Genomic DNA, 18543 nt, shown 5'->3' with positions numbered 1-18543 from the left:
ACTGATAGAGGCAGGAGAAACAAAGGGAGGAGGTTTGCTCATTAGAACCAAAAAGCTCAGAGAAGAGGCTCCACGGAGCTGGAATTAAAAACTCTAAGGAAGTGGATACTACCCAGCTGCTGCTCTTTCCGTAGGACTCAGAGCAGGCAGTGTCATGGAGCTGGACTGAGACCTCTGAGGAAGGTCTGATACTTAACACGTTAAGCGCACAGCCTGTTTTGTCTTCTGGACAGAAAGTATAGTGTCAGTCACCGGTGACTGACAGGGCGCTTATTGTGTTAATGGAAGAAGCTAGGAACTGCTGCTGCCAAGGTAAAGGGCTGTAGTTGGGATGCTTTTGACAGGAGTAGTACGCAAACAGGAAGGAGAAAGTCCATTCTGTACTTCTTGTCTCTCATCTTCCCACCCTCTATCACTCTGTCTCCTACTTGTGAATCTTGAAAGGAAGCCAGAAACCACGGGAGAATTGTTTACAGTTCCCACCTCAGTCACACAGCAGAGGAGAGAAGGGTAGATTTGGAGCTCAGAAAATAGAGATTCATAGCTAGCAAATTTGAGGCAAAACAAAAGCCTTTGAAATGGGTCCCTATACGTACAAGAATTTAGTATATGATAAAAGAAGCATTTCAAACCTGGAAGAAAGAATAAATTAGTTAATAAATTGATCTGCGACAAATTATTTTGGAGGGTGGGGGGATGTATGTACACCTCATTTAAATAAACAAGGCATGCGGCTCGCTGGCTGTGAGTTTGATATGTTTGATGTACACAAAAGTAATTTGAAGATGGATTAAGGAGTTTACTGTAAAGAATTAAACTGAAAATAACTAGAAGCACATAAAGGTGAACATTTATTAATTGCACTAATGGAGAAGATTTTAAAGCATGAAAGAAAAGATAAAACTCAAAAAGGAAAAGGATATATTTAATATTCAACAATTATATTTATAAAAAGATCCAAAAACTTAGAGGAGAGGTTAATATTCTTAATATACAAAGGACTCTTCTAATTAATAAAGGAAAATACAACAATCTCAATGGAAATAGGGCAAAAATAAGGAATGTGACCATATACAGAAAATATACAAGTGGCCAATAAAATAATTGTCAACCTTTTTTTAAAAAAATAGGTTTTTATTGATTTCAGAGAGAAAGGGAGAGAGAGATAGAAACATCAATGATGAGAGAGAATCATCGATTGGCTGCCTCCTTCATGCCCCCCCCCCCCCCACCACCACCACACACACACACTGCCTATTGTGTTGGCAATCCAGGAATGTGCCATGACCACAAATTGAATCTTCACCTCCAAGTTTATAGGTCAATGCTCAACCACTGAGCCACACCAGCTGGGCAATAGTTGTCAACTCTGATGAGGATTTGGGGAAGACAAATATACTCATGATCTAGAAATGTAAACTGGTATAGTCTTTCTAGAGGATGTGTATCAGTATATATCAAAAACCTTGAAAATAATTGTTTACATTGAAAAGATACATTTTCTGAGACAGTAGGTAAGAAAGCAAGGATAGTTATAGATGGAGATGAGTTAATAAGAGCTTGTGTCTGACAGTTTTGCAATCAAAGAAAAGCAGAATGATGCTGTGGGTACTGTAGGAAATCAGCTAGCTTTGTGTAATAGGAGTCAGCAGCATTATCTTGCTTGCAGTTAGCTAGCATCTTCTATAATCTAGAATAATAAAAGCATAATATGCAAATTAGACTGGACATCCTTCTGGACGAAGCAAAGGCTGCAAGGGAAGCCCGGGTCCCGCCCAGGTCCTGGGTGCCAGAGGGAAGCCTGGGTCCTGGGTGCCAGAGGGAAGGAAGGCCTACTCTTGCATGATTTTGTGCATTGGGCCTCTAGTAAATATATAAGCAGACTGGTTTTTATGACTTGCTCCAGTAACACTAAATAGATCAGAAGTTAGAGTGGAGAAAATTACTTAAATGAATACAGAGGGAAACCTGTGAAAGATTGGGATTAGGGAGCTGTTATCTCGTAGAGCATAGCCTTGCTGATGGCTGCAGAGCAAGGAGCCCGAGAAACCACACAATTAGTATGCTTGACTGGAACTGATCGGTGTGCTATTTTTCTGGTGCTGTCTGCAGTGGGGATTACCACAAGAAGTATCGGCTCTCAGAATGACTTGAATTCATTCCAGGTCTTAGCTGTCATGAATTGTGGCTTCTGACATTGGGGATACATGTTTGCTCAGGTCTTGGTTTGCACTGTATCAACAGAATAACCCTCAATTGTAATAATCCCATTTTTAACCTTTTTATAAAGTCAGATATATATTGAATATAAGTCAGAATTACTTTCATCAGGTACTTGATGGAGGGGAGTAATTTTTTTTTCTACTTTCTATTCCAGACTGATTTTAAATTCCTGATAATTGCTCTGTCTCAGGAATTTTTTTATTGTAGACCAGTAGGGCAGATACAAATATGTTTATAATTCTCTTTATAGGAGAGCCCCCATTCTTACCAGAATCCTTTGACCGAATTCTTCTTGATGCACCCTGCAGTGGCCTGGGGCAGAGACCAAACATGGCTTGTTCTTGGACTTTGAAGGAAGTGACATCATATCAACCATTACAGCGAAAACTCTTTACTGTGGTATGTGATGATACTTCGCTGTGAAAGAAAGTTGGCCTTCACTGGTTTGATGTTTAAACGATTGAAAGTGGTGTTCATAGCAGCATTGTTCACAATAATCAAATGTGGAAACCACTGAAGTGTCCATCAACAGGTAAATAAGCAAAATGTGGTATACATACAGTGCAATATTATTCAGCCTTACAAAGGAATGAAGTCCTGATACATGCTGCCACATGGATGGACTTTGAAAACATTATGCCAGACATAAAATACAAATATTATATGATTCCATTTATATAAGGTAACTTAGAATAGGCAAATTCATAGAGACTAGTGGTCACCAGGGGCTGGAGATATGAAGGAATAAGGAGTCATTGTTTAATGGGTACAGAGTTTAAGTTTAAGATGATGAAAAAAATCTGAATATAGATAATGGTGATGATTGCCTAGCAGTGTGAATGTACTTAATGCCACTGAATTGTATACTTAAGCGTGATTATTAATATGTTAAATTTGTTATGTATATTTTCCCACACACAAAAGGACAGAGAAGGGCTAGTTTTAAGTACAGGGAGCTTTCCTTTATGTTGACTTCACTATTTCTGCCAGGTAATAATAGAATTTCTTCACTCAGATGCAATGAGTTTCCAACATTCTGCTTTATCTTTAAAATGTTCCAGGATTACTTACTACTTGATGTGAATAATTATATATAAAACCAGTTACTCTTTTTAATAGGTTTCCTGGATCATCTTAGATAGCAAATTTTTTTAAAAAGTGGGAAGTCCATTTATATAACTGTCTAATACAATATTGTTATGTCAACTGTAATTGAAAAATTAAAAAAAATTGTAAAAGTGAGAAGTCCAAAAGAAATAAAAATGGGAAGTGACAGTGTCCAGTATAGGAGATAGGAGAACCATAAAAACTTTGCAAATTTAACTGGTCACCAGTACGTTTCAGAAGAAGTACAGATAGAATATTTGAGAATTTCTCTCAGTCTTGCAAAAATGATACAATAGATTTCACAAAATATAGATAGCATTTGATCAAGGATTACTTCATTATTTTTACTCAGGCCTTAATTATAAACACACTAGAGGCCCGGTGCACAAAAATTTGTGCACTGGGGGGGGGGGGGGGTCCCCCAGCCCGGCCTGTGCCCTCTCACAGTCTGGGACCCCTCGGGAGATAACGACCTGCTGGCTTAGGCCTGCTCCCAGGTGGCAGAGGGCAGGCCCAATCCCTAAGTGCAGCCCCTGGTCAGGCTCAGAGCAGGGCCGATTGGGGGGTTGGGGCACCGCCCCCTGTCACACTCAAGGCAGAGTCGATGGGGAGGTTGCGGCGCCACCCCCTGTCACGCACAGAGCAGGGCCAATCAGGGGGTTGGGGCGCTGCCCCCTGTCACTCACAGAGCAGGGCCCATCAGGGGGTTGAGGAGCTCCCCGCTGTCACTCACAGAGTAGGACCGATAGGGGAGTTGGGGCACCGCCCCCTGTCACACACAGAGCAGGGCAGATCAAGGGGTTGGGGCGCTGCACCCTGTCACACTCAGGGGAGGGCCAATGGGGAGGTTATGGCTCTACCCTGTCACACACAGAGCAAGGCCCGTGGAGGGGGGTTGGGGCGCCACCCTCTATTACCCACATAGCAGGGCCGATCAGGGGGTTGGGGCACCGCCACTGTCACACTCAGGGCAGGGCCGATGGAGAGGTTATGGTTCTACCCTGTCACACACAGAGCAGGGCCCGTGGGTACGGGGGGTTGGGGCACCGCACCCTGTCACACACAGAGCAGGGCCGATCATGGGGTTGGTGCGCTGCACCCTGTCACACACACAGCCGCAGGGCAATCGGGGGATTGGGGAGCTCCCCCCCATCAGGCACAGAGCAGGGCTGATCAAGGGGTTTGGGCGCTGCCCCCTGTCACACACAGAGCCGCAGGGCGATCAGGGGGTTTGGGCGCTGCCCCCTGTCACACTGATCCTGGTGCTGGGAGCCTCGCTGCTCCGCTGATCCCGGTGCTGGGAGGCATATTACCCTTTTACTATATAGGATAGAGGCCTGGTGCACGGGTAGGGGCTGGCTGGTTTGCCCTGAAGGGTGTTCTGGTTCAGGGTGGGGGTCCCCACTGGGGTGCCTGGCCAGGCTGGCTGAGGGGCTGAGGGCTGTTTTCCCGCTGCCAGTTGACTAAAAGCTCCCAACCGCTCCTTGTTTTCTTTTTCTTTTTTTTATTCTGGGCCAGCTTTAGCTCTGAGGCCTCGCTGCTGAAAACCTGGATACAATGTTGTGGTCCGGGGTTGACTGACAGCCAGTTTTGTTTAGCTTCTTATTTGCAACATAGTAATAGTTGCTTAGAGTTGCAGTTGAGAGGCCAGCAAGTGAGATGGGGAACGTTGGAGTCTGCAGTTCCTGGAGGAAGCAAGCCTCCCTGCTCGCTTCAGTGCATGGCTGCCGGCCGCCATCTTGGCTGACAGTTAATTTGCATAAGGATACGCTGATTAGCCAATGGGAAGGGTAGCGGTCGTACGCTAATTACCATGTTTCTCTTTTATTAGTGTAGATAGGCTACAGCATCAGTGGTGCTGGGGACCAGCCCCAGCAGGTCCAGGGGTTCCCAAAGGTGTGGACGGAGTCGACAAAGAAGGAATGACATGGAGGCAGCGTTCAGTTGATCAGCATGGTTGGGTTCTCTCGCCTGGTCCTAGCCAGGATCTCCAGCCAGGTTCTATGTCTTATTGTCTTGTTACATCTGTATTTATACCAGTTGATTTTAATCCTATCAATTTCTATTCCAAAGGTTAGGGCATTTCTTATCTCCATTCTAGAGAGTAAAGATTATGTAGCTTAAGGGTGATTGTTCGTAGTTAAAGTGGTTAACTACCCGCCTGGCACTTGGTTAAGGGGTTTTATTCCCTCCCTAACATCAGGGAAAAATCCCTACCTGGGGAAACAACCTTTCTCGGAGAGGTGACCTTGGTTAAAACACATATCACCAAGAAGGGGAGCAAGCATATTAAGAACAGTATGCCATATACGCCAGGTCCCTTGAAACATATGCTGTGCAGATGTTTTTTCCCTGCAGCGACTGTGTCAAGCAGCAAGGATGGACCGGCTTCTGGCAAATTCCCTTTTTTATTTTTTAAATGATAGCGCATGTAAATCAGCAGCCACCTCTCGGATTGGGTTAAGACTCGGAAGAAGACTGACAAGCAATGATAGCGAGCATAGCTATAAACATAGTGGATGGAGTGCACAAGGAGCCTTGTTCCTGTTGAAGGTTGCTGGCCTCTTTAGTCAAGGGATTTCAGCTGTCCTCAAGTCGGTGGTTTGCTTGTCCTTGTTGATCTGGCTAGCGGGCGGTGTCATTGGCGACGGGCTTCCCAAAGTGTCAGCGTGTTGAATGGCTGGATCATGGGTCCATCAGGGCCGCGCTTGATGGTGTTGTCGGTGTCCGGGGAGGAGTCAGCTGTGCCCTCTGGGTCAGCTGATATGGAAGATGGAGGGTAGTAGAGAGAAAAAGAAGAGAAAGCAAAAGAACTACAAGGCATGGAAGTGTTTAGAAAAAAGAGGGAGAAGAAAGGGAAGAAGGCAGCATCCTGACACAGCCCTTTCCTTCAGCTGCCCCTTTCCCTGTGGTCCAAGGTAGAAATGGGAAACAAGTCCTGTTGCAGAGAGAGGGCAGCTGCTGTCAGCCAGTCTCTGTCTTTACCTGGGTCCCGATCTGAGCTGGGCGTAGGAAGCGAAGCAGCCATGGGGGCAGGAGACCTCCCTTAGCAGGGGTGAGGGTTCAGGCCTCTGCAAAGTTGGGGTGGTGAGGGTTGGTGCCCCACCTCTGTTGACCCCCAAGTTGTCTCCTGATGGCCCCTCTGTGACTGTGCCTGTCTTAGGTTGTTCCTTCCCTGAGGAATCTTACCCGTCTCTGGCTAACCAGCCATCCTCCGGGGCCAAGCAGGGTCATGTGAGGTGTGCGAATGAGGGAGGGGCAGCGCCCCCCAGCAAGAGGTTCAGTTCTGTCTCCTTGGTAGCCTATGCCCCCATGGCCTCCACGCCCAGCACCTGCCTTGGGCTCCCCTTGCCTGCTGGCGGGGTCCCGGCTCTGGTCACATATCTTGGGGAACCCAGGTTTCTACTCCAGGGAGGGTCCAACTCACACCATTGGGCAAGAGACAGATCCATGGCACCGGCCACCACGAGGCCTCAACCTCAGCATGAACAGAAAGCCCAGGCAACAGCTTTGGGCAAATGGACTGTGAGAAGAGGGTCCCACTTGACACAAGACCAAGAGGGGCCAATACAGGACAAAGGAGAGTCCCGGAACAGGGCTTTCTCAGCCCAGGATGTCAGGCTCTTGGCCCAGTGGGTGTAATATTATGTGGTCTCTGAAGCTGTCTTTGAGTACATTTATTTCACTTGGCATAATAGTAGTTAGACATTTATATAACTTATGAAGTGATCCCCCCCCAATAAATTTAGTACTTCCTTGACTCCATACATAGTTACTACAGTATTATTGACTATACCAGGTATTTCTTATGCTGCACTTTACATCTCCGTGGCAGTTTTATAACTGCCAATTTTTACTTTTGAATCCCTTCACTTTTTTCACCCAGCCCCATACTCCCCTCCCACCTGGCGATCATCAATTTGTTTTTTGTATCTATGAGTTTGTTTCTCTTTTGTTTTTAAATTAAATCTTTATTGTTCAGATTATTACATTTGTTCCTCTTTTTCCCCCCCATAACTCCCCTCCACCCAGTTCCCACCCCACCCTCACTCCCCACCCACTGTTCTCATCCATAGGTGCACGGTTTTTGTCCAGTCTCTTTCCGCATCTCCCTCACCCCTTTCCCCCCCAAGAATAATCAGTCCACTCCCTTTCTATGCCCCTTATTCTATTATAATCACCAGTTCATTCTGTTCATCAGATTATTCACTTGATTTTTAGATTCACTTGTTGATAGATGTGTATTTGTTGTTCATAATTTGTATCTTTACCTTTTTCTTCTTCTTCCTCTTCTTAAAGGATACCTTTCAGCATTTCATATAATACTGGTTTGGTGGTGATGAACTCCTTTAGCTTTTTCTTATCTGTGAAGCTCTTTATCTGACCTTCAATTCTGAATGATAGCTTTGCTGGGTAACATAATCTTGGTTGTAGGTTCTTGGCATTCATCACTTTGAATATTTCTTGCCACTCCCTTCTGGCCTGCATGGTTTCTGTTGAGAAATCAGCTGACACTTGTATGGGTACTCCCTCATAGGTAACTGACTGTTTTTCTCTTGCTGCTTTTAAGATTCTCTCTTTGTCTTTTGCTCTTGGCATTTTAATTATGATGTGTCTTGGTGTGGTCCTTTTTGGATTCCTCTTGTTTGGGGTTCTTTGCGCTTCCTGGATTTGTAAGTCTATTTCTTTCACCAGGTAGGGGAAGTTTTCTGTCATTATTTCTTCAAATAGGTTTTCAATATCTTGCTCTCTTCTTCTGGCACCCCCATAATTCGGATGTTGGTACGCTTGAAGTTGTCCCAGAGGCTCTTTACACTATCTTCATATTTTTGGATTCTTTTTTCTTTTTGCTTTTCCGGTTGGGTGTTTCGTATTTCAAATCTTTGACTTGATTCTTGGGGTCCTCTAGTCTGCTGTTGGATCTCTGTATATTATTATTTATTTCAGTCAGTGTATGCTTAATTTCTGCTTGGTCCTTTTTCATATCCTTGAGGGTCTCACTATATTTCCTGGAGGTTTCTAGAAGATTCTTGAGTAACCTTATAACTGTGGTTTTAAACTCTATATCCAGTAGTTTGCTTTCCTCCATTTCTGTTATTTGTGACCTGTTTCTTTGTCTCTGCATTTTGGCTGCTTCCCTGTGTTGATAGAATGGCTTTCTGTGCTAGGAGTCCTGTAAGGCCCAGTGGCTCAGCCACCCTAATTACCTGAGGTGGATGCTCTTGGTGCACCCCTTTGTGGGCTGTGTGCACAGTCTTGTTGTAGTTAAGTCTTGATTGCTGTTGGTATCACTGGGAGGAATTGACCACTAGGCCAATTGGCTGTGAGGACCAGTTGTGTCTACAATGGGAGAACTGCTGTGCTGGAGACACCCTTATGGAGCAGGACTTGCTTCAGTGGGGCTTTGGTGCTCACTGAGTCTGCCCCTTGAGTGTGTCGCTTATGGATGTGAAGAGCTGTAATCTGGTATGGTCTCACACTGACCACTGGTACAGTGGCTCTTGATCTCCAAGGAGGTGCAAAGTCTGCCACTTCCTGAGGCCACCCAGCAGGAGCGACAGAGAGATCTGCAGATTCCTCCTCTTTGTTTGGGGTTTGGAAGTGCCCAGATGAGGCCCAGCTATGAAGTATTGGAGGCTGCTGTCTAGGCCTCCTTTTGGAGGCCTTGGCACTCTTTGGCCCAGCTGCAGTTGGTTAGGTTTTAGATTGCAAAAGAACAGGCCATTCATATGCAAAAGCCAATGTGCACAGCTTGGGTGTGGTTTTAAATTGGGTGGGGCGGGGTCTCAGGGAATAATCAGAGTGGAGCAAAGCGCAATGGCTGTTAGTCTGCTCTGCCTCGGAGAGGTCCTAGGTTCTCTATGTCCCGCAGCCCTGTGCAGGAACAACGATCACTGCAAGCACCTCTGTGAGAAAGCCGCCTTCGCGTTCCGGCCCGATGCCAGACAGTCCAGTGTCTTTCCATATGAGTATGGGTCCCCAGAGTCTCGCCTGAAACTGGAGTTCAGAGCAATTGGGAGCTTGTATCTCCCTCCCGATTGAAATAGACAACAGTGTACCCAGTTGCCAGCCCGTTTCCGTGTGTGCCTCCGTACCTCTGCACTTCGGCACCTTTTCACCTCCTACCAGCTTCAATGCATTTTTCTCTTTCCTTCTGGTTGTAGAATTTCTACTCATCCAGCCTTCCCTTGGTTCTGGATAATACCCGTTTTGTCTTTTAGTTGTAGTTTTGATGTGGTTGTGCAAGGCAGCAAGTACAAGGGTGTACCTGTGCCGCCAACTTGGTTCCTCCTGATTTTATCTTATAAAATCAGTTTGAGAGTTTTCTTTCTTTATTTTTTTGGAATAGTTTGAGAAGGCTAAGTACTTTTTGGGGGGAATATTTGGTAAAATTCACCTATGAAGTCATATGCTCTGGGGATTTTGTTCATTGGGAGGTTTTTTTTTTTTTTTTTTTTTTTATTCCTTATTTCATTTATTTTATTTATTGGTTTGTTCAGATTTTCTTTTCATTTCTTTTTTTTTTTTGATTCAATCATGGGAGATTGTATTGTTTCAGGAATTTATCCGTTTTTTCCCCAGGTTGTCCTGTTTATTGGCATTTGTATTTCTGTGATGTTAGTTGTGACTTCTCTTTCTTTTGTGAATCTATTTGTTTGGGCCCTCTCTCTTTTTTCTTGATGAGTCTGGCTAAAGCTATATATCTATTGTTTATCTTTTCAAAGTACCAGCTCTTGGGTTCATTGATATTTTCTGTTGTTTTCTTTTAGACTTTATTTTGTTTATTTCTGCCCTGATCTGTATTTTTATTTTCCTTTTACTCACCTTGGGCTTATTTTGTTCTTCTTTTTCTAGTTTCTTTAGTTGTAAGGCTTGATTGTTTACTTGAGAATTTTCTTGTCTCTTGAGGATTGCCAGAATCAGATAAATCTTGATTAGAGTCATGCATCCTCTCCATAAGTGACTTTGGGTACATTGATTCCATATCTGAGAAATGGAGGCAATAACACTACCTAATTTACATCAGTGGAGAGAGTAACCGTAAGTTATATTCGTTCAAAAGATTTATTGAGAAAACCCATATACGATGCTTAAAATAATAGCTGGCCCACAGTAACAAAATTTAAATTTTGATCAGTATACTCTGACTCAAAAGCATAAGTATACATTATATATATATATATCTACACTAATAAAAGAAAAAGATGCAAATTAACCACCGCTCCATCACTCTGCTACACCCACAAGCCACGCCCACCCGCCAATCAGGAGCGATTATGCAAATTAACCCAACTAAGATGGCAGCGGCCACGGAGCTGGAGCAAGCAGAAGGCTTGTGTTGCCCTGGGAATGGAGGAAGCCAAGCTTCCCACCTGCTCTGGCCGGACCCGGGCTCCACTCAAGGCTACAAAGTTTCAATTACAGAAGATAAATAAGTCCTAGATACCTGCTTCCAGCCCACCAAAAAAAACAAACAAACAAAAAAAGGAGAGCCTGGGAGCTTGGGTCGCTGGGGGCCGTGACCAGCCTAAAAACGGCCATCAGCTCCTCACTCAGGCTGGCCAGGCACCCCAGCGGGACCCCCTCACCGTGAGGGAGCTGTGGGCAGCCTGAAAATGGCCCTCAGCCCTTCACCCAGGCTGGCCACACCACCATGGGGTGAGGGTCCCTGCTGGGGGGCTTGGCCAGCCTGCAAATAGCCATCAGCCCCTCACTTAGACTGGCCAGGCACCCCAGTAGGGACCCCACCACCCTGAAGGGGGTGTGGCCAGCTTGAAAACGGCCCTCAGCCCCTCACCCAGGCTGGCCAGGCACCCCAGCGGGACCCCCAGCCTGTTCTGGGACACTCTTCAGGGCAAACCAGCCAGTCCCCACCCGTGCACCAGGTCTCTATCCTATATAATGAAAGGGTAATATGCAAATTGACCCTAACAGCAGAATGACTGGGAATGACTGGTCATTATGACACACACTGACCACCAGGGGGCAGACGCAATGCAGGAGCTGCCCCCTGGTGGTCAGTGCGTTCCCCAGGGGGAGCTCTGCTCAGCCACAAGCCAGGCTGACGCCTGCCAGTACAGTGGTGGTGGTGGGAACCTCTCCCGCCTCCTCAGCAGCGCTAAGGATGTCCGACTGCAGCTTAGCCCTGCTCCCGACTGGCAAGTGGACATCCCCCAAGGGCTCCCAGGCTGCCAGAGGGATGTCTGATTGCCAGCTTAGGCCCAATCCCCCGGGGAGCGGGCCTAAGCTATCAAGTGGTCATTCCTCAAGGGGTCCCAGACTGCGAGAGGGCACAAGCCAGGCTGAGGGACCCCCCCGAGTGCACAAATTTTTGTGCACCGGGCCTCTAGTATATATATATATATTGAAAGATTTTCATTAAAATTTTAAAAAGATAAACTTTAGTTATTTAGAACAAATTTAGTTTTGTATAACACCTTATTTTCTGATTCATTTATTTATTGGAATTATTTATTGAGCACCTATTTTATGTAATATATTTTCTAGATAACACAGTAATGAAAAAATAGTTTTTGCCCTTATTCATGAGGTTTCTATTCTGATTGGGTAGGAAAATGAACAAGAAGATGAGTAAGTTATTAGAAAGGAACGAGAATAGGAATGCTGGATTGAAATAATTGCAATTTTACATAGGGTGGTCAGGGTGGGCATTGCTAGAAAGGTGACATGTAATCAGAGATAAAATTGTGAAGAGCAAACAATGAGGAGAATGAGGAGAGGTTTCCAAGTTTTTGCACAGGTCCTGGGGGGGGTGGGAGGGAGTGTGCCATGTTTGTTCCAGAACAGCAGAGGCCAGTGTTGCTAAAGCAGAGTGAGGAGGTGTTCAAGGCGAGGTCAGAGAGGCAGCAAGCGTCCTGCTTTGTGTAGGGGCTTGACAGCCACTGTCAGGACTTGGGATTTGACTCCAGGTGATAATGGAGGACATTTGAAGGGCTCTGAACTGAGAAGTGCTAAGTTGTGAAAGTAGTGTTCTGGTTACCATACTGATAATAGATTGTAGAATGGCAAGGAGAAGATGTGGACCAAGTAGGAGACTTGCAGCGATCCAGGCAAAGACCATGAAACTTGGATCAGAACGGTAGCCATGGAAGTGGTGAGAAGTAGCCAAATTCTGGGTATATTTTTAAAGTAGAGATAATAGGATTTGCTGATGTATTGGGAATGTGAGAAAGGAATGTGATAAAGGATAATCTAAGATTTGGGACCTGAACATTTGGAATGATAGGAATACGTCTCCAATAGGTTTCAGAGAGAAGATAGGGGTTCACTTTGGGACATATCAAATTCCATAGTAGAGATACTGAGAAGGCAATCAAGTATATTGGTATGGAATTTAGAAGGAAAACTCGCCTAAAAATATAAATTTGGTAACTAAAGTTATGAAACCAAATGATCCGATTTGGGAGACTTAGCCCAAATGGCTCTAAGATAATCAAATGTATCCAGTCTGGAATATCTATTTAGGAAAGAATCCTGGTCATACAGAACATCATTTTATTTATCCGAAATATTTGAAAGATATAGATATAAAATCCCTTACTATGTTTATTTAGGCTGGTGGTACATGTAGTCTGACTCCGTTTTTCTGTAGGCAGTGAAACTGCTGAGGCCAGGGGGAGTGCTTGTTTACAGCACCTGCACCATCACGCTGGCAGAGAATGAGGAACAAGTGGCCTGGGCCCTCACAGCATTTCCTTGCCTTCAGCTTCAACCTCAGGTAAGAGTAATTTCCATCACAGAAACTTAAGTGCAAGGATCAACACAGGCTATTTTATATTTCAGGTAAACTTCTGAAACAAATACAGTAGGTCCTCTGGTTATGTCGTTCCTACAGTGCAATGTAATGCCATTTTTGCTGTACGTCTGAACCCACCTACGTACATAAGTACCTACGTCACTCACATGGAGCACATACACAGCAGTAATGAAGTGAAACAGTAAAAAAAATTTAAAAGAAAGATAACGATTTCTGACCTTTACTTGTGGTAAATAAATAATACAAAACAAAGCACATATGTATATACGTTGAAATGATGGAACTTTTTTTTTTAATAAATAAACTAGAGGCCCGGTGCACAAAAATTTGTGCTCAGGCAGGGGGGCGAGTGTCCCTCAGCCCAACCTGTGCCTTCTCACAGTCTGGGACCTCTCGGGAGATAAACCACCTGCTGGCTTAGGCCTGCTCTCTGGGTGGCAGATGACAGGCACTATCCCACGGTGCCTGCCCCGCCTCCCCGGGTCGCCCATGCATCCCCGGGTAGGCCACGGCAGGCCCGATCCCATGGCAGGGTGGGCGGTGGAGGTCGCTGCCCTGTGCTGGATGCCCCGGATCCCCCAGGGCCAGCCCGATCCTGCTCCCGCGGTGGGGCGAGCGGCGGATGGCGCCGCCCTGCCCCGCCGTGCAGGGTGCCCTGCCGCTCCGGGTCACCCATGGGAAGCCCGGATGGTGGCGGGGCAGGTGGCAGATGGCGCTGCCCTGCCCCGCCTGTAGTATGCAAATTTAACGGCCATCTTTGTTGGTTTAATTTGCATACTCTTCTGATTGCCTGATGGTTGTAGCGAAGGTACGGTCAATTAGCATCTTTTTCTATTATTAGGTAAGACTAGAGGCCCGGTGCACAAAAATTTGTGCACTCCGGGGGTAAAGGGGGTCCCTCAGCCCATCCTGTGCCCTCTCGCAGTCTGGGACACCTCAGGAGATAATGACCTGCTGGCTTAGGCCTGCTCCCGGTTGGCAGAGGGCAGGCCCAATCCCTAGGTGCAGCCCCTGGTCGGGCTCAGAGCAGGGCCGATTGGGGAGTTGGGGCGCTGCCCCCTGTCATGCACAGAGCAGGGCGGATGGGGAGGTTGTGATGCCACCCCTAGTCATGCTCAGGGTAGGGCCGATTGGGGGGTTGGGGCACCGCCCTCTGTCACACTCAAGGCAGGGTCGATAGGGAAGTTGCGGCGCCACTCCCTGCCACGCACAGAGCAGGGCCGATCAGGGGGTTGGGGCGCTGCCCCCTGCCATGCACAGAGCAGGGCCGATCAGGGGGTTGGGGCGCTGCCCCCTGTCACAGAGCAGGGACCATCGGGGGTTGGGGCTCCGTACTCTGTCACACACAGAGCAGGGCTCATCAGGGGTTTGGGGAGCTCCCCCTTGTCATGCACAGAGCAGGGTCAATCAGGGGTTTTGGGAGCTCCCCCCTGTCATGCACAGAGCAGGGCTGATCAGGGGGTTGGGGAGCTCCCCCCTGTCATGCACAGAGCAGGGCTGATCAGGGGGTTGAGGAGCTCCCCCCTGTCACGCACAGAGTAGGGCCAATAGGGGAGCTGGGGCACCGCCCCCTGTCACACACAGAGCAGGGCCCGTGGGAGGGGGGGGGGTAGTTGAGGCGCCACACCCTGTCACACTCAGGGCAGGGCCGATGGGGAGGTATGGCTCTACCCCGTCTCACAGAGAGCAGGGCCCGTGGGGGGGTTGGGGCGCCGCCACTGTCACACACAGAGCCGCAGGGATGATCAGGGGGTTGGGGCGCTGCCCCCTGTCACACACAGAGCCGCAGGGCAATCAGGGGGTTTGGGCGCTGCCTCCTGTCGCGCTGATCCCGGTGCCGGGAGGCCTTGCGGCTCCACTGATCCCGCCCGGCAGGGTCACAGATCCGGGTCCCAGACCACAGACAGCCTTGCCTGCTGCCGCCTGCCTTCAGTATGCAAATTAGCCGCCATCTTGTTGCTTCAGGGTGGGGGTCCCCACTGGGGTGCCTGGCCAGTCTGGGTGAGGCGCTGAGGGCCGTTTTCAGGCTGGCGGGTGACTGGAGCTCCAAACCTCTCCTTTTTTTCTTTTTTTTTTTATTCTGGCATTTATTTACCTTCTATGGCTGTCACTGGAGCTGAGAGCCGGCTTTCTCTCTGAGGCTCGGCTGAAAGCAGGTTTCTGGCCTTTGTTTTCTGTATTCGAAACAATGTTGCGACTCCAGCTCTGAGATCCCGGCTGACTGACAGGAGGTTTCTGGAGTTTTGTTTATCTTCTGTAAATGTTACTATGTTTCCAACTGAAGCTCAGAGGCTGGCGGGGAACATTGGAGTCCACAGCAAGCAAGCCTCCTGTTAGCTTCCAGCTGCCTGGCTGCCGGCCGCCATCTTGGCTGACAGTTAATTTGCATAAGGATACGCTGATTAGCCAATGGGAAGGGTAGCGGTCGTACGCCAATTACCATGTTTCTCTTTTATTAGTGTAGATGGGAAATGATGATGTAACCACAAAATGACAGAGATTCCAAGTAACCCGAGGGCTGTCTGTACTGTCATAAACAAAAACGTTTCATTAAATCCATTTAGTCTGCCCGTAGAGAATTTACATCCTGACAGAGTTTTTTCTTGTGTTCATCCCTTGCCTTTGTGTTAAAGTGCCACAGAGCCCAGGTGTATTCTTGTTAGATTTTTCTTTCACTTGTGGTTCTTGTTCATGTTGCTAAAAATTTTATTTCCAAGTTTTTCCCTCTTCCCAGTTCTAGATTTTTCAAATAAGGAAAATTTTGAGCAGTTTTTTCTCATGTCACATCAAAACCCAAACAGGCTTTAAAATAACTAGGATATCAAAAGACTAATCAAAGTGGGGTAATGGTTCAGGATTATTGCTTCTTTACAGTTTCTTATGTAAATTATGTAGCATTTAGAAAGCTTTCTTGTACTTTATTTTATCTAGCACCGTGTTTCTGTTTTGATTTTTATTGAAAACATGTTTATAACTAGATTTTTAGTCCATGATGTTTGAGATTAAGCTTAAATCTGTAATAATGCTCATATGCGTTCAGATCATTGAACATGTAACTTTAATACCTTTCTGTATAGAATTCTGGTAAGTAATTGGAATCCTATATAATAAAAGGCTAATATGCAAACCAACCGAACTGTGGAATGACTGGTCGCTATGTCGCGCACTGACCACCAGGGGGCAGATGCTTAATGTAGGAGCTGCCCCCTGGTGGTCAGTGCGCTCCCACAGGGGGAGTGCTACTCAGCCAGAAGCCAGGCTCACGGCTGGCGAGCACAGCAGCAGTGGTAGGAGCCTCTCCCGCCTCCGCAGCAGTGCTAAGGATGTCCGACTGACGGCTTAGGCCCGCTCCCTGGGCCTAAGCCGGCAGTCAGACATCCCCTGAGGGCTCCCAGACTGCAAGAGGGCACAGGCTGAGCTGAGGGAGCCCCCCAGAGTGCACAAATTTCATGCACCGGGCCTTTAGTACATAAATAAAAAGCAATCCAGAGATGGTTTCTGGAAGCAGAAATTAAGATAATTACATTGTAGATGAAAGGAAGACTTCCGAATTCACATGAAATTTTGTGTGTATCACTTAATGTATAACTAAAGGAGAGATACCCCTCCCCACCCATAGGTTAATAAATACAGGTTTTCAGGCATACAACTAAGAAAATACATCTTCAGTAACACAAACATTTGTCTGTGAAATGGGGACTTAAATTATGATTATGGGTCTTTCACAGTAGTTGTTTATAAGTATCACTCAATTCCTTATGATTCTTTATTCCTCTAAACTGATTGATGCTGCCTTAATTGATCTCTTTTTGATATTCTAGTGCATTTACAAACAACAAAAACTTATCTAGTTGGAATGGGTCAAAAGAGGCATCTTTAGTAACTCAGTTTGGGGAAGTCTCATACATAAAACTGAATTTTATCTGTTGCTGTTATTGATAACTAGCGGCCTGGTGCATGAATTTGTGTGCAGGTTGGGTCTGGCTGGCCCGCCCCGATGGGGGCCAATCGCGGGGAGGGGATGCAGGAGGTTGGCCAGCCAGCCCCACCCCCGATCAGGGTGAGGGGAGAGATCGGGGGTGGGGCCGGCCAGTGGGAGGGGCCATCCCACAACTGGGCCGGTTGGCTGGCCGCAGTTCCCGTCATAGCGATCGGTCTTTCTGGTTGTTCCAGTCATTCCGGTGTTCCGGTTGCTTGGCTTTTAAGTATATATAGAGATAATGTTCTATTTTTTGAGGACCATATGCCTCTGTGTGACAGCCACTATATGCCACTACATGCCAGGCATGATAGCACCTTCTTTATTTAAACCTCCCAGTATCTTGAGTATTTTATATTTTATAAGATGAGGGAATGGTTAGGTAAAGTTACTTGCTTAAGGTCACATAGCTAAAATGTGGCAGGGCTATAATTTGTATTTTTAACTATGAAGCTCAGGTCCTTTGTGATGTCATGATGTTTGATAAGCAGAGTGTTAATATTTATTCTTCATGTGACCGTATGTTACTGCTTCCCCACTTCACTACCTAGAAAAACAGTATATTCTACAAAAATAAAAGGCATTTACTCATTTTTCTGTTTTTGGAACTTGTGATAATACAACTGAATTTGTCTTTTAAATTGTGCCCAGGCACATATACTTGCTAATTGTAGGATGTTCATGTATATTTTTATTTATTTCCTCCAAATAGGAACCACACATTGGAGGACAAGGAATGCTGGGAGCTGGCCTGTCATTTGAACAATTGAAACAGCTGCAGCGATTTGATCCATCTGTTGTGCCATTACAGGACATGGACATTGATTCTCTCAAAGAGGCCAGAGTAGAAGACATGATTTGGCTGGCAAATAAGGATTGTATAGGTTTTTTTATTGCAAAATTTGTAAAATGCAAAAGTATACAGGAGAAGGATCCTTAGAAATGAAAATTACAAACATTTGCTCTGTTGTGTGTGTGTTTTAATTTAAAGATCAATCTGTTGTTCGGCCAAGTGATTGATGGCATAGTTGCTAAGGAATCAGAAAAGGCTGCCAGCTGTTTCACCAGTGATCAGGAGACACTGAGGAAGTAATGGATGGGAGAGGGGGAGGGATATGAGATTATATTTTGTAATTTTAGAATAATTTTCCCTTTTGGATTTAGCAGAGTACAAAGAAAAGGAGATGCCTGTAGATGTCTGAAACATTTATTTGGAGTCATATGTTTTAATTTGTAAAGAATGCAAGTAATTTTTAATAGCAATCAATGAATCTAACAAGGAAAAAAATTAGCAATAGTTAATTTGGTTATAAAATATATTATTTTTCATTCCTGAGTTCCTAAGTAAGTAGTTTCTTAAGAATTCAGGGCATAGGAGGTATGACATTTACCATGTGCTGATTACTGAGCTGAATATTTTACCTCTTTCTCTACTTACTATCCTAATAAAAGAGTA

At 46.0% G+C, this 18543-nt stretch overlaps 1 protein-coding gene across 2 annotated transcripts in view; it reads left to right on the top strand.

The window, feature by feature from the left end:
• NSUN6 (NOP2/Sun RNA methyltransferase 6) overlaps window positions 1–18048 on the top strand; it is a 63196-nt gene extending 45148 nt beyond the window's left edge. For both annotated transcript variants that reach the window (XM_070432529.1, XM_070432538.1), the window contains 3 exons: window positions 2474–2622; window positions 12944–13069; window positions 17800–18048. In XM_070432529.1, coding sequence (XP_070288630.1) covers window positions 2474–2622; window positions 12944–13069; window positions 17800–18027 — 503 coding nt within the window. In that variant the 3' untranslated portion in view covers window positions 18028–18048. The remainder of the gene's footprint in view (window positions 1–2473; window positions 2623–12943; window positions 13070–17799) is intronic.
• The last annotated feature ends 495 nt before the right edge of the window (window positions 18049–18543 follow it).

The sequence above is a fragment of the Myotis yumanensis genome, unplaced genomic scaffold (genome assembly GCF_028538775.1).
Source record: "Myotis yumanensis isolate MYYU_CA2020_CCGP unplaced genomic scaffold, mMyoYum1.0.hap1 SCAF_1, whole genome shotgun sequence".
NCBI classification, from domain to species: domain Eukaryota; kingdom Metazoa; phylum Chordata; class Mammalia; order Chiroptera; family Vespertilionidae; genus Myotis; species Myotis yumanensis.
The sequence above is the reverse complement of the archived record's forward strand: the minus strand, read 5'-3'. Positions and strand labels throughout refer to the sequence as shown.